A 24,794-nucleotide genomic window follows, 5' to 3' on the forward strand; every position below is an offset into this window, starting at 1 on the left:
ACCACCTATGGAGACATTACTGTAAATGAAATTGATATCATGTGATTTATTATCACCCATGTAAAACACATATTAACACAAAATAATTCTATGTATATAGATTACACATTGGTACACAGATTGTACTTATGTACACTCAAATTTTTACAGCATGGGTGCAAAAATCATTAATTTTTAATTTAGATAATCTATATATACTTGAAAAAATACCATATATTAAATTTAACTTGAATTATTCAAAATAATTACTTTGATTGGATGTATGAAATTCAATTGGCTGTCTGAAAATGTCTTTGTTCTTTTGTATCTGTCCACCTGAAAAATATTTTTTTTTTTCAAATCACATGTACACACTGATTTTTTTAAAAGTCAATTGAAAAAAAAATTGAAGATACACTTAGAGAAAAATCAATGTTCATTTCACAGACTGTTCCAAATGATTCTCCCAGCACATATCTCTGCAACAGTTGACTTTAGAAACATACTGATAACAAAATTTTTGCAAATGACGACAGCAGTTATTTAAATTTTCATAAATTTTCTGAGTTGCGTATATAGAAAAATTAACTTTTTTTAGTCTTCATGGTGCTAATACTTCCAGTTAGTGAAATGCAAATCCCGCTCTAAAAAGCCATTTGCAGAAAATTCTGTACTTTTAAATGTAATATTTAGGGAGATACAGTGAAACCTAAAATGGATACTGTATGAGACAGACACCTGTTTGGAATGGAATCAAAAGATAGTCCCATCGATGATTAGTACTTTCATGAGCAGCTTTATAAAACATGTCTAAAATGGAATAATATTTCAGTCTCTTGACCAGGGCCGGATTAAGACATTTGAAGGCCCTAAGCACTTAAATGGTTTTGGTGACCCCCCCCCCCCCCCCCACGGTACCTACAAGTATGTTTCACTCGATATTGAATTGAATCTATAAATTTTAAAAAATTAAATTTTATTATTTTAGAAGTAACTAATCTAAGGCAGAACTATGATGTGAATATTTATAAGTGCAGACATTGAAAGTTTCCCCTCCTCTTTTTTCTACTTGTGAAGTCTGATATCTCCTGAATTTTTTTTGGAATTTTTCTTTCATATTTTCTAAAAAGACAAACTTTAGATTTTTAGATTTTTTTTCACAATCAGATTTTTTCAGATTGGTTAAATATTCTATCTGTCACTATAGCTTAGATGGTAGATCACTCGACTGGCATTCAAGGGACCCGGGTTTGAGTCCTGGTAGAGGCAGAGATGAAATTTTTCCAAAAATTAGTATCTCTACAAAATTAGCCAGTTTTTCTGTATATCTTGTACATTAACTTGATCTCTAGTTTGTAATATTATTAGTTTTTCAGCATTTGTGCTATCCTCTTGATGGTCTTACAGTATATGATCAATCCAAAATTGTAGGATTTTTTGCCAGATGCTTGATGACATTTTGATAACTTTTTGTGGTGCCCCTTTTTGCCTAATGCCCTAAGCACGTGCTTATTTTGCTTAAAGGTTAATCAGGCCCAGTGCTCTTGACATTCCATTTCATACAGGTTCCAGTGTACTTGATTTTGAAGATTTCAGCATTTATCACCAACGATTGAGAATGTGGTTCACAAATTGCAAAAACTTGAATTCAATTCATAGTTGTAGAAAATGCTGTAAAAATCTCTCAATCATTGTGATTAAAAAAAATAGTTTCAACCTTTAATAGTTTAAGTGGAAAAGACAACCTTTCCAGTTTTTAAGTTAACCTTTCTAGTTAAGTGGTTTCACAATGAAACTAGCTTTTCATTTGAGTTTTTCATGTGACTCAGTAGTTTGAAGTAGAAATTTGAAATTAAAACTACCAAATGTTTCCTGCATTTGCTTCTATCAGCTGGAGACAAATTTACAACACATTTGTTCTTTTTTCCCCATATCACATCTGTTTCCACAAAAAGTTTAACAATGACTTTTTATAATTCAAAATAATGCTTTCCCAATGGGGTGTGAAAATCTGACACAGTTGAGAGATGAAAAACACTTTTTTTTTTTAAATCTGAAGAAAAACCAATGAATTCATTCAATTTGCAAACAGCACCAAAATATAGAGATTTCTAAGCCAATCCAAATTTATCTTCAATATCTCTGTAAACATGAAACTTTCTGTAAATGACTTTTAGAAGCAGGTTTCATGTACATGATCTGTCCTTATGTTTTATAGTTTAAAAAAACTTATATAGGTAAAATTAGCCTGGGAACATTAGGTGGGGGAGCACTTTCCATAATGCTAGATAATACATTCATGTGAATGTTTATGCCATCAAGTTGCTTTTAGGAAGCTATTGTGTGATGTATTGCAGCGTGAGTATTTTTTCATGGACATTGGAGATTCATATTAAATATGGGAGCTATCATCACCCATGTTTGTTCCATACATTTCCCCCATATTCGTAATGGACATTTTTCTTTTTTTCAGCCACCTTGTAAGACAATTTGCCTGTTGTAGCCTTTGTATTTTGTGCAAGATGATGGCATATTTTTATCAGAAGTACTGCATCAAATTTTGTCAAAAGCTTTGGGATACCCAAGCAGAAACAGCTGTACAGACTTTTGATGATTACACAAAGGAAATAAAAACAAAAGATTGGTGTAATGGATTCAAAAATAGTCACATATATGTGGACAGTGGCCCACATTCTGGAAGAAGTCAACCAAAAAAAGATAAAACTTGGAACTGGAATATCGTTGTAGATTCCCATAATTCCATGAAAATAAACAAGAATTTTATTCATATGAATATCAAAAGATATGCCATTGTTGAGTGCAGATGGAATCGTGACTGACCCCCCTTTTCGCCCAGAAATGAGCATTTTCATTTGCAACCGCAGTGCCACAGTACCCCCTTCCACTGCACAAATCGCATTAACTAATTATTTACAAGTATATATGTTTCTGCCAAAGCCTGAAGTGTGGCCAATTCACGAACTGGTCAAAGTCTGATTCGCAGAAATGATTATGGCTTTGATCGCCAATTAACACAGTGGCTTGCGATCCCTGGGCCAATGCAGGGCTCCCACTCAAAAAATGAGAAAATAATAAATATCTTCACAACATCCAGTCTTCTGTATATCTTGTATTAACAAGTGGAGAGCGACATTCATGTCATATATATAGCCATCTGGTGGCTCGTCGTCCATGAGCTATTAGCTGATCGGTTCACCGTCCATTGCATGGTTCCGTTCGGCACATATTACGCTCTAGCGAAGGAAACTCTCTGTCTCCTCTGTAGCTTAGTGGTCAGAGCACTCGTCCGGCAATCGAGGGACCCGGGTTCGACTCCCGGTAGAGGCAGAGATGAGTTTTTCCCTTCCTTAAAAAGAAAATTAACATCTCAAATAATAAATATCTTCACAACATCCAGTCTTCTGTATATCTTGTGTTTCAATTATTGTTGCTAGAATAAGTTTCAAATTTTCAGTTTTTGTGAGTGGCGATGTGAGTGATTATGTAAATCAGATCTAAAATTTTTTTATTGGCCACTGCATGACCACCCCGCAGAGGTTGATCTGCTCCACTGATGCCACTTGTATATGTTGTTGCACCATCTGGACTACATGAGGTATGACTGTCAATATAATTTTGTTTCTTTTTACTATTGTGAAAATTCATAATACGCTAAACACCTTGTTAAATTGCAATTGATAAATTCAATTCTAATCACTAATCATCATTCTAATTTTTATTCATGGAAACTCTTTTATTTGTCTCTCTCTCTCTCTCACTTTGTATCATTGCGCCAACTTTCTGGAAGGAATCCTGGGTTGTGTAACAGATGTTACACAGGGTGTGGAAAAAAAAGTTGAAATTTTTTGGATGGGGAAGGTAGCTGTGGAAAAGTGAGTGAAGATGGCATATTTCAATTCAAGCAATTGCTTCAATTCAAGGTGATTCTTCTGCCCTTTGGAGATGAGGTCGTAATTCATAAAAGAAGGGAAAAAGCAGGTCAATTCCTGCTCGGGAGAGGGTATCTATTACAACGTTGTTTTTTTCTTAGATATGATGAATATCAGTCATAAGCTGAGCAATCAGATTCAGTTCATTCATTTATAAAGGAGAAAGCTTATCGGCTTTCTGATTGAAAGGAAACACAAATGACCTGTGGTCAGTGAAAACCATGAAAGATTTACCTTCCAGTAAATATAGGAAGTGAATAATCAATGTGGAAATTGCTAAGAGTTTACTGTCATAAGTATTGCATAGCTTTTCAGTATCACTCACTTTGTGGGGGGGAGGGGGGAAACCGGAGCGGCTGCCAGCTATAATTCATTGTTTTACCACTCAGCCTATAGCCATGTTACTGCCATCTGTCGTGAGTGAAAGTGGAATAGAAATTAGGATGTGATAAAAGAACAGCTTCTCTAACACAAAGTTGTGTGTCATCAAAAGCTTTGATAAGTTCTGGTGCCCACGTTAAAGGTGTTTTGTCACAACATGTACAAGTTTGAAATACCAGATATAGCTGCAATTGTGTTGTCATCACTTTCGGTAGAAAGCAATGCTAAAAATTGACTGTGACTGTCATTTCTTTCTGTAAGTGGCAGAAGGGCGTATTACAGAAATGACTGCACTAGTGTCAATGAGAAACAAAAACTAGCAGTGAGTCTGCAATGAAAAGGCGATTGCTATATGGAACAGACTCTTTTGTTGCCATCAGTTGTTGGTTTGATTGTTTCCTGAATAGAAACTACAAGGTTTCACACATACTTACTGGTTTTGGATCAGAGTATTACCAAAAGAGATTGTTTCCAAACTTTGTGGAATTTGTACCTTCATTGCAATTTCAATTGTGTGGACATTGTAGGTTTTCGTGTTGTTCCAGAGATCAGCCTAGTGCGTCAACTTGCAAAGCCAAAGCCAATGCCTCTATTCTTGCTGTCAATTGTTGCATGTCAAGTTGCTGTGAGTGGTCAAGATTTGGTGAAATATTCTGAACTTCTGCCTTTCTACTGACACTGATAATCTTGTTAGCCATCTCTGATAACTTTTCCAAAGTTTCTGAACTTGTTTAGAGGATTGCTTGAACTTGATATGGTAACGTTGTACTTATAGCTTCAGAGTAATTCATCACTGAGACGACCACTGTATATATATAGCATTGCACAGTGTAACGCAGACTGTCAACAATCACCTAGCTTGACTTCATACATCAAATGTTACAAGCATCATACATCTGATTGAGCAAATTCAGCTTGGGGGTTTTATTTCAATGTGTACATGTTTTCTGCAGACAGATTCAGAATATGCCAAAACACTCATATCTATGGCTACAACAGCTGTGTGGTATTTAGTGGCATCAACAGTGATTCCACTCGCCAGGAACTCAGAATCCAATTGTTTGAACCATAGACGTGGTTGCTTGGCCCAAAAGAGAGGGGCTTTGATAGCAACCTGAAACATTTCCATTGATTGCTTGGTTGGATTGGGCATATTTGTTAGTTGCCAGGTCATCAAACTTCAAATTCACAAAATACCAATGAGAATTTTATTGATAGAAATTGTGAAATAAGATATGACATTGTTCAGTGCGGATGAAATTGTGACTGACCGATTGTTCTCTTTCCCCAGAAGCATATATTTCCATTCACAACTGCAGTGCCACATTGTCATTTAGCATTATGCAACTGTAACATATCACTCCCTGGGTCATATATTCCTGTAATACCATGTCGTGTCACCACCACTAACCCTCTAGTCAATTAATACTACTACTTTACAGCACACCAATTCTGGTCATATATTGCCATACGACAATTTTAAACCAGTGGAGTTGGGTCGGCAATGAAGACTTCATCCATCGGTGGTCACCCCAGGCTCGGTAGATAAAGAACTTGCTTCTGATGTTCTATGTCCGGATTCGAACCCATGGACCTTGATGGTAACCTTCATAGTGGAAGCCGAGCATCTTACCACTGCATCACTCAGGCGCTAGTCAATTAATAATATAGTCCGTTTCAGGTTAACTTTGCAGTGAAGAGGAAGCTACGAGGGAACCGCATCACTCGTTGCTATGACAACGAAGGCCTCTTAACCTATGTATCGATGCGCGGCCTCGGTAAGGTATGGCTGATTCTCGCCAATCGCGCAGAAAAAAATATTTTTTACGTGCAACGTAATGCTTGTAGAAAAAATTGCAGTCAGTTAGTAACAAAAAATTAGCTAATGAAAAAAAAACCATCGTCAATACTTTCAGAAATTAAAGTGCGGTTTTTGAAATCCTTTTTTTTTATTGAAAAGTATCTTAGTAACTCCTATTAACCTGGTTTTCACGTTTGAATTTGGGAATAGCCCCAAATAATAATAATAATGATACGGAAAAATTTAGAATTCTTTTACTCACTTTTCTTGCCGAAATTTCCGTCGCTCACCCACCCGAACGCATATATGTCGATGCCACTTATTATAACTACAGTTTTAGTCATTTTTCACGGATTCCCATTCTATGGAGTCCTCACTTGAAGTTGTAGAACTATCTGTTTCTCTATTACTTATTAATTGTTGTTGCTCCATCAAGCCACCTGCAATCCAAAATTCCTCTTCTTTTTCAATAACGTTCTTTATGCATTATTGCCAAAAAGAACGGAGAACGTTTTAGGGTGTCTATCTCTGGTGAAAAGAAAGATACAACTGTCACAGAAGAAAAAAATACACTGCAAGCCTAAACCATTGTGGGTCTCTCTCTCTCTCTCTCGTTTATTTATATTTATCTGGAGAGACACTGAAGGGGCATCTGGAGGAACAGCCTCTGCTGTGGGGGAGGAAGTTGGTGTGGGTGCAAAAGAGACATTACTTATGTCAACACCCTCCGCTATCGGAATTCAGAAACCACCCCTATCCTACGAACACGGCAAGAAATAGATATAAAAAAGGGGGGTGCCTGGAACCGTAACCTACACCCATAGAGAGAGCCTCTCACAACGGTATCGGCGCTGTCGTGAAAGAGGGACACTTCCTTAATCTGTGAGTGAATATCTGAATTCTTTGGAGGTTATTTTCGGGAGAAACAAATACTAATTGAATATTCGTCTGGGTGTGTAGGCCTTTAACTACACGCAAAACTGAATGAAAAATTGTATCGGAAAAAATTCAACAAAATGACGATATAATATATATAACTGTGCAATCAAGAAAAAAAAGCACGATAGTAATATTGGCGGGGAAAATTTCTTGGAAATCGCGCCAAAATGTTCTTGAGCTCGCCATGGATTTTTGATAATGGTAACCAATATTTTTCTAGTTTAAAAATTTTAAACGAATATACATTGGTTCAAAACGGTATTTTTTCAGTATCTTTTTCAAAATCATAAAAAAATTTGAAATATTCTATACAAATGATCATCATAAACCTCCGATGTATGGGAACTATATTTTGCGGCGAAGGAATACACTCTCTACCTTTCTCTCCACTGCAAAGTTAACCTGAAACAAACTATAGTTTATTCCCCTGAAAGAGGACCTGGTTGTGTCATTGCATTATTAATATTACTATGAATCATAATGTATATTTTTCTATGTGAATATTATATATAAATGGAAATGAAATAAAAAAATAAATTCAAGTTAAATACCCTGTGTTAGTGTTGATAATACCAATCTCAATAATAATAACCATGTTGAGATCATGGAGAAACCTGATCAACTTCCTCCTTCTTGTTCAGATTGTTGCAATCCAAAAATACAATAGTATTCAAGAAAATATTCAATGCCACAGGTTCATATGTAAAATACATGGATGATGTCATCAATTTCTTCATGTGCCAGAAGTTTGCCATGTACCGATTGGTCCAGCATCAAACCAGTTCCTGCCAACTATAAATAGTTCGGGAAGAAAACAGCAATCATCTTACGACTCGCTCTCGTATTGTTGGCAGCTTCGTACTTTGAGCCATAGATGCTCTTCACTTAACGAATCAACAACATGTAATGTTGTTGTAGTTCTGCTTAACCATGTGAAATAAATACTTTCAAAGTGAAATTTAAGTTACTACTCTGGCTGGTCCGGGCGATTTATTTTTAATATTAGTGTTTTCTTTGATAAATTCATCAATGTTCTCGTAGTGTTCTAGTTGAGATAAAGTGTTTCGACCTAGATGTCTGACGTCCTTCTATGTTCTGTAATGTGTCTTGCTGTTGATAAGTCTGTCTTCCAGGGTTCTTTTTAAAACTGGTTACGAGTAATGGCAATCATCATCCGATGAGATTCTTTGGGGAAAGAAAATCTAGTACACATTCGTCTAGCTGATCTACTAATACTCTCATGTCTATGTGTTCTACATCTTCAATGTTGCTGGATTGATCCAGCATTTGTGATTGTGAACTCTCACCCTCCGGAATGGCTTGATTCTTTGATCGTCTACAGAAGTTGTGATGATCTCTTAGGTCAAGTAGATTGTCATCGACGAAATTGGGTGAGATCATTCTTTAAAACATGTCAAGATCATGATTAATGCACTCTAATAATAAAATTGAATTAACAAATTCAATGTAACTTAATATTGCGATTAATAATTGAATAAATGACTTGATTTGAAACTTGCCATATCATTTTCATTGAAATTGCCCGAGAACTTTTTTTGCAGATGCAAGAATCACGAGAAAGTAGCTGGGTAATTTGCTATTTAACATCAGAGACATGGTTGATGATATTAACACATGCAATTTCACATGATTATTTAGACATCCATGAAGTGGGCTCAATAAAATCAGCACTATATGGTTGACTCTCCCTACGCAAGATGTAACAAGGCATTAAGGAACTGTCTTATACACACCAAGCATAAAAAATCTTTTTGTGACTGTTTGAAAGCTCAAACATTAAGCTAATCAATATACCCTTGAAATTTGAGCTTCTTTCTTGGTTTTTTTAAGCATGTATAAAGCTTACACATAAAGCATTCTCATTTTTGCCAAGTGAATCAAAATCAGAAATCAAGAATCAGAATAATGAAATATGCTTTAACATTAGTAAATGAAAGATAGCAAATGACAAGATGTTTATTCACTGATGCATTCATTACAAATTTTATCGCACACACAAAAATTACTGCAACTTCATACGTTCATTATTCAGTTTTTGGGGAGAACATTATACTAAAAACTCGTTTTTCTTTGCAGCTGAATGGTAGGCAAAACCCCCGGGTGAAAGCTTGCATGCAGAGCATTAGCAGCATTATTATAAAAATTCAAGCCAGTATCATAAACTCTTTCCTAAGAAAGTTGCCAAGGAGAGTTGCTAAAGTTACTCTTTGCTAGGAGAATCAATTGAAATTGCAAAGCCAGATGCTCTGAGAATAACATTGGAGAAGCATGTGTAGAGAAATTCCTTGACCAGTTATCAATGAAAAGTATATATATATAGTCAAGATATATATATATATTTATTTTGTTTTGAAACTTACACAAGAGAGGAAAAAAACAAGTTGATAAAATAATAACACTCCCCCCCCCCCCATTTACGCATAGGGTTATACTAATGGTACATAGAAGAAACAATTATAATAACTGCTTTAATTAAAAATTAGTTAGCAGCTACAGGGTTAAATTTCAATTTTTTATAGTTATTTTCTCAATATTTATTAATCATCAGAACTTGGAATAATATTGCAAAAATTTTAAAAAATTGAAAAATGGCCACATGAGACAAACAAAGTTCTCTATCAAAACATATATTATTTTGATAGAAAATTTTAAACTATGATAACTGTGTAAACTGTGATGTAATAGTGAAAAGATCTTAAATGTACAAAACAATAAAAACAACTTACAGCAATTATATTTGAGTACACTGTGCAAAAGCCAGATAGAAAAACCATCCATAAGAAAGAGATTTGTTTTATCAACATCAAGTTCATTGTAGAAAAGAAAAACCTGAAGAGATCCAATTCTGCTGCACAAAAAGATATATATCACAGAATAAGCAAAATATTTTAAAATATGCAAAATCATATTTGTGGTTAAATTATTGTTACTTTGATAGTACATGAGATCCCCAGAGCAGAATATACCAAAAAATTGTGATGTATCATGCAAAAAAAATCTTGCACTATCGGAGCTGTTGCACAGCAATTGCAAGAATAATTTTAAGAAAAGGAGAAAGAACTGTTGTGCGTAGAAAGAAAATATTATAGAAATTTTCACTGTGGAACATTGCCAGTCAGCTGAGGGCTTATTGCAGAATAATGCAAAACTTTCCACTGTTAGGCATGAAATAACAGATGTTGAAAATAAATAATATTTTGTGATTTAAGCAATCAACTCACAGTTTCAACCTTCCCTCTTCCCAAAAAAAAAATTTTCAGTTGCTCTTTTTTCTAAGTGATCCTGTACGATCCTATATTGTATCCATTGCCCTTCCTCCTGGTAGGTTCTATGATCCCGGGGGTGATATCATCTACTTTGGGAAGCACTTGTATGAGCAAATACACAAACTAATGCACTATAATGCACAAAATATGTACAATAATAATTCATAAGTTATAAAATTTAGATTGAATTCATATTAAATAAATTTTAGTTTAATTCAAATGTGGGCCTATCCACCCTTCTTATTTTTTTAAAAGAAAAAAAATGATGCATCAATTATTCATTCTTCCTGTACCTGGACTTTCAGAGTAGAAAAATGTTGCATTTCTATAAAAAAAAATTCTCATGGAATAGTTTTGGAAATTAGAATAGTTTCAATAATTAGTTATCAACAAATATATATTGTTCAAGATACAATCTACTTTCATAATTTTATTCAAACTATAATTCTACCTCTATTAATCAACACACATATACACACACTTATCTCGGAGAACGGTTAAGTTATAAGTAAACTGTGGTGGAATAGGTTCATTGGAGTGATGTTAACAGATCAAAGACTGATTTTTTAAGAAAAAGCTCACTCGTAACACTAGCTACATACGAGTATAAAAACATGAGTTAACCCGTGACTGATGAACAATGAGTTAAATGAAGTTAAACATTGTTATTTCACAAATTTTGACGAAAATGTTAATTTAAAAAATTACAGAGCTAAAAAAATTATTGAAAATTTTAAAATTTAAAAAAATTAATCAAATTAAAATAAAAAAATTCAAAATGTCTCTTCTAGCTAATCTTTCTTGCATCAATGAGTAAAAATTTATTACATTTTCATTTTTCTTCACTTTGTCATAAGGTTTTATCAGTCACTAGCTGTTACCCGCAGCTTCGCTTGCATTGATGTGGTAATCAGAAAATTACTCTGTGATGATTCCCTTATATGAAATTTTAACACTGCATGACCCCCCTTGGGAGGTGAACTTTCACAAATCCCATCTTAGTGGGTATATCAACACTATAAAATATAATAGTGACTAAATTTCATATTTATGGCTTCAGCGATTTCAGGAGAGTGATGATTGCTCCATATATAACTTTGACCCCCCCCCCCCCCCAGGAAGTTGAATTTCGAAAAATCTCTACTCAGTGAGTCTCCACATTACAATACAAAAATTTCATATTTATAGCTTCACTGATTTCGGCTTGGCATGATTTTTTTCATATGACACCCCTCCTTTATTTAACCCACTTAGAGATCAAAATTTGTTTTAGTTAGTTCCTACATTATAAAATAAAACATACATTTCATGAATTTAGTGGTTTCAACTCGGCATGATTTCTTTGTTATTTTTAATCCCCTTAAGCAGTGCCATCTTAATGCATGGGCCCATCCGGGCCTCACAAAAATGAGATCCGGTTGAAATTTTCTAGAATTTACAAGGTAGGGCCTCGGAAAAACCACTTGGCCCGGGGCCCATGATGCTCTTAAGACGGCCCTGCCCTTATGACCGCCTTAAGTGTTGAATTTGGAAAAACCCCTTCTTAGTTACATCATAAAATAAAACTTCTGACCAAATTTCATGAATATAGCTTCAGTGGTTTCGGCTCTGCATGATTTCTCTCTGTTATCTTTGAACCTCTTTATGACACCTTAGTGATCAAATTTTGAAAAATCCCTTCTTATTTTGTCTTTACGTCATGAAATTACATCTTCTCACCAAATTTCATGACTATAGATTCAGTGGTTCCAGCTTTATATAATTTCTCTATGTTACCTTTGAACCCCCCTTAGGTGTCGAATTTCAAGAAATCCCTTCTTAGTGAGTCTTTACGTCAGCAAACAAAACTATTGACCAAATTTCATATTTATAGCTTCAGTGGTTTCGGCTTGGTGATGATGAATCAGTCAGGACATTATTTTATATATGCTACTAGGGTAACCGATTTGGGAATTCTCATTGACGAGTGGCTTAGGTTTCCTGAACATTGTTCAGCAGTGGTAAAAAAAGCAAATAGAATGCTTGGGTTTATTTTCAAAAAGGTATCTTCGCGTTCTTCTAAAGTTATTCTTCCACTTTTCCGAGGCTTAGTTCATCGTGGACTGGAGTATGATGTGAGGTTTTGGAGACCATACCTATGGAGGGACAGACTTGGTTGAAGGGGTGCAGAGAAAAGAAGAAACATAACTCTCTTATACACGTTCGGCAGAGTTCTTTGCCTTGTTTAGCTTTCAATTCAGCAATGTTCGAAGAATTTAATTAGCGATGAAATGTTTTCTCAGTTCCTCTTCTGATTGACATTTTGCTTGGCAGATTTTGAATTTTTTTGAATAATCTGAGGTTGAAATTTTGAAGCAAACGTGGCTTGTTAGATCAGTTTGTTTTATGATTGCGCAGGCCCATCATTTAGGAGGGCTGGCTCTTGAAAATACACTAAAAATGGTATATATATATATATGCATACATTGAGTACATGTGCTTTGCCCCCCCCCCTTCCTGGGAAAAGTTGAAATGATGGCCCCGTGATTGCATGAGTTCAATAGTGAAGAGTCACCACTGACACATTAATAGCGTAATTTTAAAGTTGAATTTTAACACAATTTATTTGCATGGATATTAAACATTTAAAATATAAAGCTGGTTCACATGTGACTGTTTGATATTGTGACAGTTAACCCATAGAATGGTATGAATCCTCTGAATTCTTTAAACGAAATGCATTTAAGGTTTCTCTTAGCAGAAATTAGCCAAAAATGGAAGATACGATTACATTAATGCAAGGTAATAAGGAGGAAAAGAGATGTTTAGTTAGATTTATTTCCCAGCTGTGTGGATTCCAAACTGGTTTCATGATGGTGTTTGTGTGTAAAGATAAATATATAACAATAGAAGGTTTAAGATAACAGTAATAGACGATGTATATAAACAAAACACTGGAAACTGGGGGACATCTATGAGTGAATATTTGGGGAATTTATATTTTTCTGCAGAGTTTGAAAGTTGCACGAAAAGCTAGTTTTTTTGTAAGTACACATAAATCAAAGACAAGAATAATATGCATAATAAGTGGGGACTTTTAATCAAGCCAGGGCTGGATAAAAATGTCTGAAGGCCCTAAGCACTTGAATGGTTTTGGTGCCCCTGTCCCTAAAAGTATATTTTACTTGATAATGAATCTGTAAATGAAAAAAAAGGCATGAAATTTTATACATCAGAAGTAACTAATCTAAAACAGAATTATAATTTGAATATTTTTAAGCATGGACATTGGAAATCTCTCCTCCTCCTTTTTTTCTGCTTGATAAGTCTGATAATATCCATTGGAATTTTTTTTTTTTTTGGAACAACTTTGGAAGTTTTTGGAATTTAATTTTTAAAGAAGACCGATATCTTAAATTTTTAGACTTTTTTTTAATCTTTTTAAAATATTTAAAGATATTTTCTCCCATTGACTGGTTGTTAGTATTTCACAAAGCGGCTTCAAAAGCAACCACTGAATCTTAGCATGGTTGATATTACTTGCAGGCATTGGCGTATTTACAGGGGGGCTTAGTGAGCAAGTTCAGATGGGCACAAATTTTAGGAATGAGGAAATTTAGTACATAATATGAGAATGGCTGCAAAATTTTAAAACCACGAACCCAGCCCTACCTAGAGAGCGAGAGACTACGTCAGGGATTGACTTAGAGAGTTTCCAAGTATGTAAGTGAACAAAAGAGTATGGGTAATAATAATTAATGATAACACCCCTGAAAGCATGCAGTTTATCTGCTAATAAAGATTTGCGCATTTTCAAGTTCACGTCCTTCTTATGTAGAACGTGGCCTATTTTTAATGTGCGGGTCTTACCCGGACACAACCCGAGGACCTCTTATTATAATGATTAGACATGTTATATTGTATTTTTATTTATATATTTAGGATTAAGCAAGGGCGTAGTACGGGGAGGACTTGTGGGTCTGGTCCATAGGCAGATATAGATTTGGAAGTCTGGGGGGGGGGGGGGGGGGCACGGTCATTATTGTTGGGGGGGGCATGATGATGATGTCAGTTCATCTATACATATATGCATTAGATCAGTCGATTTCGCCTTTGATGCTGGGGGGAAGGGGTGCAATGGCCCCACCCCGTATCTTCGCCCATGGTCTGGCCCCCCGAAATATGAGAAAATGACCATAAAAAGATGGCCAAATCTATTGTTTCATCACTTTGGTCCCCCCCCCCCAAACGAAATTTCTGGCTATGAGCCTGCGATTATGATATATGTTAAAATGTTAGATTACTTATTTTGAGAGTCATAATCACGGTTATATAATTAAATTACTAATTGTAAATATCAGTTAGTACCTTACAAACCATACATATACAATACATGTACCTATCTACACTTATATGCACAATCAAAACCATAATGCATTCCTTTATCGTTTTGAAATTTTTTTCTCTTTTTGTACATTGTAATCAGATACGAAAATAGTTTTGTACTAAGTATTTGTTAAAATCCTTTCATAATCAATATTTTTAACAAAGTCAAATACTATACAAGTTATGTTTTTTTATTGTCAATTTGATTTTAGTATAAAATAGATTTAAAACTTCAGGGGTTATGTAGGAAAAGCTCTCTCAATAGTGTTATATTAGGCTTTGGTACCTGGTATAATACAGTGGAACTTTGGTTAGCACGCTTAATTCCATGGGCGGAGATACAGGGGGGCATGGAAGCAGCACTGCCCCCAGCGCCAGAGGTGGAGTCAACTGATCTAATGTATATGTGTGTATATATGAATTGACATCATCATCATCGTGCCCTCTCCAGCAATAATGACCATGCCCCCAGACTTACAAGTCTATCTCCGCCTGTGCTTAATTCGTTCCGCCAACGTGCTCGTTACGCAAATCAAACTTCCCCATAGGAAATAATGGAAACTTGGATATAATGCATTCCACAATTAGTCATTCACATAAAAATGAGTAACAAAAACGACATTCAATCAATACTTAAATACATTAATTATACATAATGCAATAAAATATGCGTAATATAAACACCATAAAAAAACTATAATATTTACAAATTAACTTACTCCAAATGACAAGAGAAAGAGAGGACGACTATCGTTTAGGACAATTTACAGACTCCGTTATTTGCAAACTTATTCTTTTTGCGTGACTTTCAAAAAGAACCTTATCCAGTGACACTTGCTTTTGCCTTTTTAGGATTTCTGCGAAATGGTAAATTGCAGTGTTCATTGGAGAGACTGCACATTGCTACAGTTTATTTGGGTGGTTCTTTTCTACAGAGTTTTGCACAGATTCCCACACTCTACATCTCTCTCTAATCTCATTTTATGTGAGGGACTCGCCCTTACTTCTCTTTTTCAGATGATATACTGTGTATGAACTCTTGCTGGTGTACATGCAAAAGAGATCCATAACTTCCTCTACCGTCAACGCATTAGTTCTTGAATGCCATCCTCATGCCCCTCCAGTCCCTCAAAATCACGTTCTATAATGCAATCAACCCACAGTTTTTCCAAGCAGAATTTAAAAAAACTTCAGGTGCTATCACTGCTATGCTACGTCTAGTTTTGTAAATATTCACACTAGCACGTGTTAATTTTACGACTGAGGCACACTTACCGAAGACCGTAGGGTAGAATATTACCCGAAATTCCATAACACACGTGTGGGTGCAAGCAAAAAAAAATCAGCTCCATTGTGATAACGTGAAAATAAATTAATAAGCTCAAAATTTTTGCTTGTAATGCGAACCATCGCTCATTAACGAGTCAAAATTTGTTCAAACTTTTTGCTCGTTATGCAAATTTCTTGTTAACCGAAGCTCCCCGTATATAGAAATTGCACAAAACCTTAGTCCAAAAACTCAGCATTTATGTGATCTCTAGTTTGCAGTATTATTAACTTTACTGCATTTGTGCCACCCTTTTGATAAAGGTCTTCAACTATACAATCAATTGAAAATTCTACAATTTTCTGCCTGATGCTGGAAAATATTTTACATTAAAAAACAAAAAAAAAACATTTTGATAACCTTTTGTGGTGCCCCTTTTTCTCCTGATGCCCTAAGCATGTGCTTAGTTTGCTTAATGGTTAATCCAGCCCTGAATCAAGTTCTGATGTTGGTCTTTACCCCTCAACGGCACAATAATTATGTATCAGATATGCGATTCTTTTATTGAAAAGCGTGTAAATTAATTTTCGTCTATTAATTTTGATAAGAGCTTTGAAATTCTTGCATTATGCATAGATTAGATGCAAGAGATGCCCTTCCCAGATGTTGAATCTCCTGTCATGATGTGAATAGTTTTCTCTAGTTTCTTGCACAGAAAAGCTTCCCATAATGATCAGTTCCCATTTTCTGACATTTGTTTTAGGCCCGTGGAATAGATCTTTAATGCATAATATTTCAATCTGTAATGGCACAAAAGTTTCTAGTGCCAAGGTGAGAGGGGAATATTTCAGCAAGAGATCTTGATCATTATACAACGCAAGCCTCTATTGATTTGGATAATCAATGCCATAGATGAAGAACAGCCGAATTGTTTTGTTAGAAAGAAAAATTTTTAAAAATTATTCCGCAAGTGTTGTTCCGGAACCTGTCAAAGTTTGGGGCCATGTGCTGTTGCCAATCTCTGGAGGGAGGCTCTGAATGCCAGATGAAATAATAAATAAAACTGTAAATTGAAATAATGAGTTATATTTAATTTTATATAGGATTTCATGTGATTTCTGAGATCAGAAATCATATGTAGGAAAAATGCATTAGCATGATATGTGTTCGCATCTTTTATCTACAAATCTATTTTAAAATACATCCCCCTCAGACAGACAAGCAGGGAAAAAAGATGATTTTAAGTGAAAAGAATGTGTTCTTAATCTCACACAAAAAGTTTTAGGGTTGCTTTGTTAGGTGCACACACACGGCATAATAATAGCAGCGAAGGAATGGTGTTTCTTCTGTTCAACTACTGATGTATTATGTCAGAAACACTGGACGGGCTGTGAGCGTCTTCAGAGCATCATGGGCCCCCCGGGCCAAGTGGTTTTTCTGAGGCCCTACCTGGTAAATTCCGGAAAATTTTTACCTGGTTTCATTTTTGTGAAGCCCCTTCTCGCTTGAGGCCCCAGGGCCGTGCCCGGGTGGGCCCATGCGTTAAGACGGCACTGGCTGTGAGAGACAGTGTGCGTGTCCTTATCTTTTCGCATCCTATGTGACTTGCTGGACTAGCCAGGTGCAAGTGTTTGTCACTCATACATTACATGTACAATATCGTAACCTCAATTCTAACCAACACCCCCTAGCATGAGAAGCTTCTTCCCGGCAACACCTTTAATTGCCCGTAAGTCTTCAAATGCCGATCATCCCCAAGGTAATGCCCAGTTCTTAGGACTTATCAAGTTTATATATGGGAACTCCGCTGTATGCCTCTAGGGGCGGGACAGCAATATATATGATTGATATGGGAACTGCTATTTCATTCAACGTGTTGACATGGGAAATCTGAGAATGGGGAGGGTAGTTTGACAATGAAGAAATCCAATTCTATGAAATGGAAATGATTTTATTGCCACTTTCACAAAACCTTAAACCAATTAAAACAACAACATGCACAGGGAAGAGCTCAACATGAAATTAAAACTTCCGTACCCGGTTAATTCGCACCCAGAAAATCGAGGTTCTACTGTATCAGATATCCTCTTGATTGACGGTGAATAAAACAACTTCTCGGTTTGTTTTCTCAAAAACAACGAACAATTGATTGCTTAGAAATTGCGTAAAATTAGTCCTAGAAAGAAACAATTCGTATAAACAGATATTCATAAATAAGGAAGTGAGAAGTATTACAGTACAAAAACAATAACATGGAAATAGTGATTTTTTTTAATTATTAATATAATGGTAGTTTGTCTCTGTACTTTAGAACAAGACCAAATAAAAGTTAGGTATAAGCTAACTAAAAAGTACCAAGCGGAAAATCAACATGCGTCTCAAAATAAATACCGTTTTACAACCTATGTCCTGTGAGGTGATGTCCGATCGACTTTGACCGATGCAAAGTGCAATAACAACATTGAATATTTATCAACTGATATTATTATTATTTTTTATTATTATTATTACAATATAATTTTTTTACCTGAAAATTGTTCAATGCGAATTGATTTTTTACTATTTAAAAACCGTAATCGTTTGAAGTTATATGTAATCAAGTTTATTAACAATGTCTTTTTATTAATATTTATCTGAAATTTGTATTTTACTTACTTGACCATATTACTAGGATTTTACGGGACCTTTCGATATTTTTACGTAATTTTAGCCGTCCCGCCTCTTTGGGAAAATGACCCGTTTTGACTCGCACTTTCCATGAAGCTTACTCAGTCAAATTAGTAATTTTGACTGGAATTATGGATGAAGATAATTTTTTAAACATTCGAATTACATCTCGATATTATATTTGCTATGTTTCATATTCAACTTTTGTTCATAATAAATTTTGATAAACTCGGATTTGAAGTAGCCTCAATTTCCCACCGATGGCAACTTTTTAGTCATTGCAGCGATATTAGAGGTTTTTTTTTCACGTTTATTAACTTTTTACCAAGAGTTGGCGTAGTCGCGTATTTTCACCATCTTATCACGAATATTTAACCCCTTCATGTACCGGCTTCTGGCAACAAAAATTTGAATGATCTCTATTAGCAGTATGGGCGATAATTCTAAAAAAAGTACAGCGCATGTTAGAAAAAAGAAGAAAACGGGGGAAGAAAGCAGTGTGAAAAAGAAAAAAAAGAAATATACAGGGTGTTTAAAAAAGAATCTTCCAATTAAAAAAAATCATAACTATCCAGCTTTTAATCCGTTTTGATCGAATAATGTAGAGGTAGAAAGAGGGAAATCTCGAGTTTCACGCAGTTGCCTACAGGTAGCGCTAACTATCTTCCTTTGGCCGCCACTTCAGTGTTTGTCAAGAGTGGCTTTTCCCACAGTTAGTAACCGATTCGGATGACTTCATTTTCCAACAGGACGGGGCACTATCACACTGGAGCTTGGACGTTCGAGAATTTTTTAACAATAGTATTCCTAAACGATGGATCGGCCGTACGGGACCTGACAATTTAGTTAAACATCACTGGCCTCCAAGATCACCGGACCTCACAGGGTGCGATTTCTTCTTGTGGGGGTTCATAAAAGACTACGTTTATGTGCCTCCCCTTCCAGCTACATTAGCAGAACTGAAGATACGCATAACAGCATCCGTGGAAGCAGTGGATACAAACATGCTCGCAAAAGTTTGGGACAAATTTGATTACCGTATAGACATATGCCGTGCATCCCAAGGTGGACATATTGAGCACCTTTAATTTGGTTTGTAAAAAAACTTTATGATTAGCCATGTGATATAAAATTAATCTTAAGTGTCTATATGTTCAATATTTTTCGTAATATACTCATTTCAAATCGGATGATTCTTTCTGAAACACCCTGTATATAGAAGCATAGGCACCGAAACCTGGGGGCTGAGACTATTTGAGCCCCTCCAATAAATTTTGTGAGGGGGCTGAACCCCCGCCTCCCAATAATTCATCAATACACAAAGGAACGCATCAACCCGCCTCCTACGTTAGGGTGTGAGTCCCGTATATACGGGACGAATGATAATTTTTAGCCCCCCAGCAATGTTGTTTTTCTTTATGTTGGCGCCTCTGTATAGAAGGGAATAACAGTACATTAGATAGGTAGATAACATATAGAGTACTCTTTCCCCTCACTTTTTCTTTCTTGTCCCCTTCCCCATTTATTCCTTTTCTCTTTCTTATATACTGTAAATGTATAGTACAATGGTACATTATATGTGGGGTGGGGGGAGCACTAAACACAAGAGTATAGAAAGAACGGGGAGGAGAATTCGCGATTATGACAAAAGAGGTAAAAAAACAAGGAAAGCTGAAATGAATTTGTTCCACTTGCATTTGGACGAGATATCCCGTTCGTGATCGTTAAGAGGTTAAGTTAATTAGGCTGTTACGGTAACCTATAATTTAGAGCTGATTCTGAGCTTGTAGACAAGAACATACATTAAAGACAAGGTTGACATGCACTGATGGCAAGAGAACATGAAATTCAAGATTTGCGGAGCGCAAACTCTGAATAAGTAAAGCCTTCGGCTTATTTAGACGTCTTTGAATGGTTATATTCGGGCTTCCAAAATACAGTAAAACATCGTTTATGTCTTTCAGTTATACGCCTTCCACATTTATACAGCGTATGGCTCTTTGGTCGCAATCGGTTCCTATACATTTTTCACCCTTTTAATTTCAAAATAATTCATTTATTCCATGCTAAACTTCAATTATTTTACATTTTCACTTCAACTCGAATTCCAAACCTCTTTAAAAAATTTCATTTATATCCATCAGATGCACGTAGTTTATGTCATAGGCGGAGATAGACGTGAAAGTCAATGGGGGCACGATGATGATTGCTGGAGGGGCATGATGATGATGATAATGTCAATTCATATATACTCATATACATTAGATCAATAGGCTCCACCTTTGACGCTGGGGGGGGGGCATGTCCCTATGCTTCCCCGCATCTCCGCCCATGGTTTTTCTAGACGGTTAAAACACGTTACACACATTGAAATAGTTCCTGTTTATTGTCATCGCAAGAAGACATAAATTTTAGGGAGATTGTTTACATATACGAAAATAGTCATTCAGCTGGCTGATACCCATTTAGAGTGGACAAAAAACAAAAGACACTTAAGTTTAACACTGGTTTCAATTGTTTGAAAGACAGCCATATGTCCTTTTAGAAATTTTTCTCCCAATGTTTTCAGCGTTATCCGGTTATCCCCAGAGGGTGGGAAAGTCCATTGTAAGCATTTAGAGGGTATAGTATAGCATTGGGGGGGGCGTACGCAAAGGGGGGAGGGGTTGGGGTCCAAACCCCCCAAGCCGAGATTATAGTATTTTGCAGGAAAAAACGTAAACCCCCCCCTTGAGAAGAAAAAAAATTGAAACCCCCCTTGAGCAAATTCTGCGTACGCCTATGTAGTATAGTATCAGTCTTTTCGTTGTAGTGCTTTGCTTGCTGGCTGTGGCAAACAAGTTTATATAAACACATCATCATCATAGGCGGAGAAAGACTTGGAAGTCAGGGGGGGCAAGGACGTTATTGCTGGGGGGGCACGATGATAATGATGTCAATTTATATATACACATGTACATTAGATCTGCTCACTCCACTTTTGAAGGTGGGGGGGGGGGGATCTCCACCCATGTCCGCCATCTCCGCACATATTTTTTCTTCTATCTTCAAAGAAATACTATGAGAGTTACGTAGATATAAGCAAAAGTATTCTTCTGCTACTGCCAATTTCATTCCACTAAGCGATTTGAAATGCGATTTTAAAATTCAATTTTTTTCCTGTCAAGTATAATTAGAATTATTTTTTTCTAACACAATCTCTGAAATGCAATTAAACACATTGGATTTTATAATATTTTGTATGTCTGTTGAGGGGGGGGGGGGGTCTTGTGCGACTTTCTGTACTGACGACGTTTTGGCTCGTCCTCTTTAAAGTCGTATAAACGGAGTTTCACCGTATATAAGTCAATACAAATCTACATAACTGATACCATCACATTGGCTTATGTTCATTTCGAGTGATAATTTTAAGAAAATTCGAATAGACCACTCAAATAACCATATAGGTTTCGCAAGCAATAAATTAGAATGTAGCTTGAGCTGTATACATGCAGACACTCAGCTTCATTTTGACCACAGCGTCTGACTTTTACGGAAGTGATTTTTTTCGATGAACTACGCGGATAAATACTTTGCTAACCAAGACAATTGGGACCCCCAGTCAGCGTGATAGCGAGCAATCAAATTTATTTATATCGTCACCTTTGGGACCGAATGAAAATGATTTCATAAGTTGGGTGAAAAATAACGGCTAACTATAAGTTTTTTTAGTACAATTTGTGCTAATTATGCTGACAGATACCTTTGAAAGAATGACGTTATAAGAAGAGTAACTTTAAAAATGATAGACGTTATATCGGTGCATAGGCGGTGATAGACTTGAACGTCTGGGGGGGGGGCACGATGATGATTGCTGGAGTTTCATGATGATTATTTCAATTCATATATAAGCATATACATTGGATCAGCCAGCTCAACCTTTAACGCTGGGGGCATTACCTTCCCCAGCGTCAAAGGTGGAGCATGGGGTATTGCGGGGGCAATACCCCATGCGTAATTTTAATACCATAATATGATATTAAATTTTTTTTTTTTAATATCATATAAATATTTTTTTGATAAAAAAACTTTTTTTTGAAAGGACATTGCACATTCTTGATTCTGGCATGACGGAGCCGATATATTGATTATTGTACAAGTAGAATTTGATAAAATCACATTGTATGATACATGGTAATTAGCTCAGCTGAATAAAGGCATTCTTTAGTTCTAACATATTTTAAAATAAAAATGAATTTCTTATTTGGAAGTTTTTATTTTGTAGAATCTCTGGTGACCCCCCCTCCTAGTTCATTGACGTGACCCACGGTTTGCGCACTACTGCTCTAGAGCATGGTGGCCCCACCAAAGATCTCAGTCTGGATGGGGGCCTGGCTGCAAGATCGGGGTGGAGGTGTATGATGAGTACCGAGATGCTCGTAGAGAAGATAAAATTGTATTCTTTTACACATGAAATGTTTCCTCTTTGTTTTCTTCTAAATGCGAGCAAATAATCTTTTATTTCATTTGCACAGAACCTGTTGTTTCTCTGCGCAAAGAATTTCGATATCTGTGCAGAATGACAAAATAACATGCTACCTTATACAATGCGGGGAATTTTTTTCTGCGCTGCAGAAAAACTGTGCACATGGAAGCATTCTCAGCAATGTTCTCCAATATGCATCTAGATGCGTGGTTCAGGAATGGAAATTCAATTTTACTCCTTCAAATTTTGTTGAGGAGTGAAAATACTCCTTCAAATTTTAGCTAATTTTTTTAATAGAGTTATTTCTCTGTTTTTCATTAAAAAACACCCTTCTTTTTACAAAATTGCCCCTTAAAACTTTGAAGAGGAGTGAAATTACTCTTCAAAATTATTTTTTCGGATTACAATTGATTCTCAGCCGTTTTCACACGTCCATAATTTGTGAACTCATTCACCATGAAAAAATGGCGCCTTTCTTAGATACTTTTGTCTATAACCAAAAAATGGGTAAAAATAAAATTTTAGCAGCCACAAAATACGCCTTCTATAAAACAATTATGCAGTACAGGCTGTATTATATTTAGTAACATTAAACTGAAACCCCTTCTGCCACCTATCAAATAAAAAATACAACCGTTATGATTCTTCGATTCGAATTGGTGACCGGTTTTTGATTAATGTGCCAAATGAAAAAAAAAGCTTCGTATGATATCAGTAAATATTTTATGAGCAGTAATATTAGTTAAATTATCAAGTTTGCCTCAAAATTTTAACAATTGCTGTTTCTGTGTAGAAAATGACGTTAGTAACACTTACAAAACGATGCCCTCTTTAGCTTTCTGTGATTGTAATCAAAATCATATAAAGGGGCTCATATGCTTTTTGATTAGGACGCCAAGGGAAGACCACACTTTGCGAGTATTGCTAACATTATTTTACTTCACACAAACAGTAACTGTTAAAATTTCGAAGCAAACTTGGCAATTTGGCAAAGTTTGGAGGAGTAAAATTGAATTTTCATTCCTGAATCACGCATCTAGATGCATATTGGCGAACACTGCTCAGAATGCTTCCGTGTGCACAGAGTTTCTGCAGCGCAGAAAAAAACATTTTCCGCATTGTATAAAGTTAGCATATTATTTTGTCATTCTGCACAGATATCGAAATTCTTTGCGCAAATAAACAACGGGTCTGTGTAGGGGAAGTTGAAGAGAAATGTGTCCACTATATGGAAAAAAAGGAAGCCTTGGTACCAAAATTTTTATTCAATTTTATTTGAAAACAAAAATGTTTATTTTTAGCAGGATTTTTTAAGCAAGCTAACGTTTCGCATTTTTATAGTTCATGGATTCACACGGGTTCCAATGTGTGTGCGTAACAATATTATTTATTATTTATTTACTTAATATGCGAGAGAAAGCTTTGATGTAGGGTTACAAGAAATGCCCAAACTTGGACATGAGGACGAGTGCGCACGCATCTTTGGCTATGTTCCTTACATATGTTTACGAGAGATAGCACCACCGCACCAACAATGAACAAAAGTTGTTTTTCGACAAAAATAGAACCACAACTCCGGTGCTTCTCAACGGAGGGTATTTATTAATTATCAAGCATTGAGTGCTGTTTCACTCATTTTGTTTGTTTCTGAATTTAAGGATGAAGATATTGCCTGATTCTTAAATAAACTTCC

The 24,794-nt window shown here is 35.7% G+C and overlaps 1 protein-coding gene across 1 annotated transcript in view; it reads right to left on the bottom strand.

The window, feature by feature from the left end:
* Nucleotides 1–18,362, bottom strand: part of LOC149073459 (E3 ubiquitin-protein ligase RNF13-like) — a 55,608-nt gene extending 37,246 nt beyond the window's left edge. Inside the window, exons 1-3 of the mRNA XM_089246153.1 lie at nt 18,325–18,362; nt 9,798–9,919; nt 250–315 (exon numbers count right to left, since the gene is read on the bottom strand). Of these exons, the coding sequence (XP_089102279.1) occupies nt 250–315; nt 9,798–9,884 (153 nt within the window). The 5' untranslated portion in view covers nt 9,885–9,919; nt 18,325–18,362. The remainder of the gene's footprint in view (nt 1–249; nt 316–9,797; nt 9,920–18,324) is intronic.
* Nucleotides 18,363–24,794: the final 6,432 nt, after the last annotated feature.

This window comes from Pholcus phalangioides, unplaced genomic scaffold (assembly GCF_987345545.1).
Source record: "Pholcus phalangioides strain wild (caught in Gottingen) unplaced genomic scaffold, Ppha-v1.0 ptg000017l_1, whole genome shotgun sequence".
Classification (NCBI taxonomy): Eukaryota; Metazoa; Arthropoda; class Arachnida; order Araneae; family Pholcidae; genus Pholcus; species Pholcus phalangioides.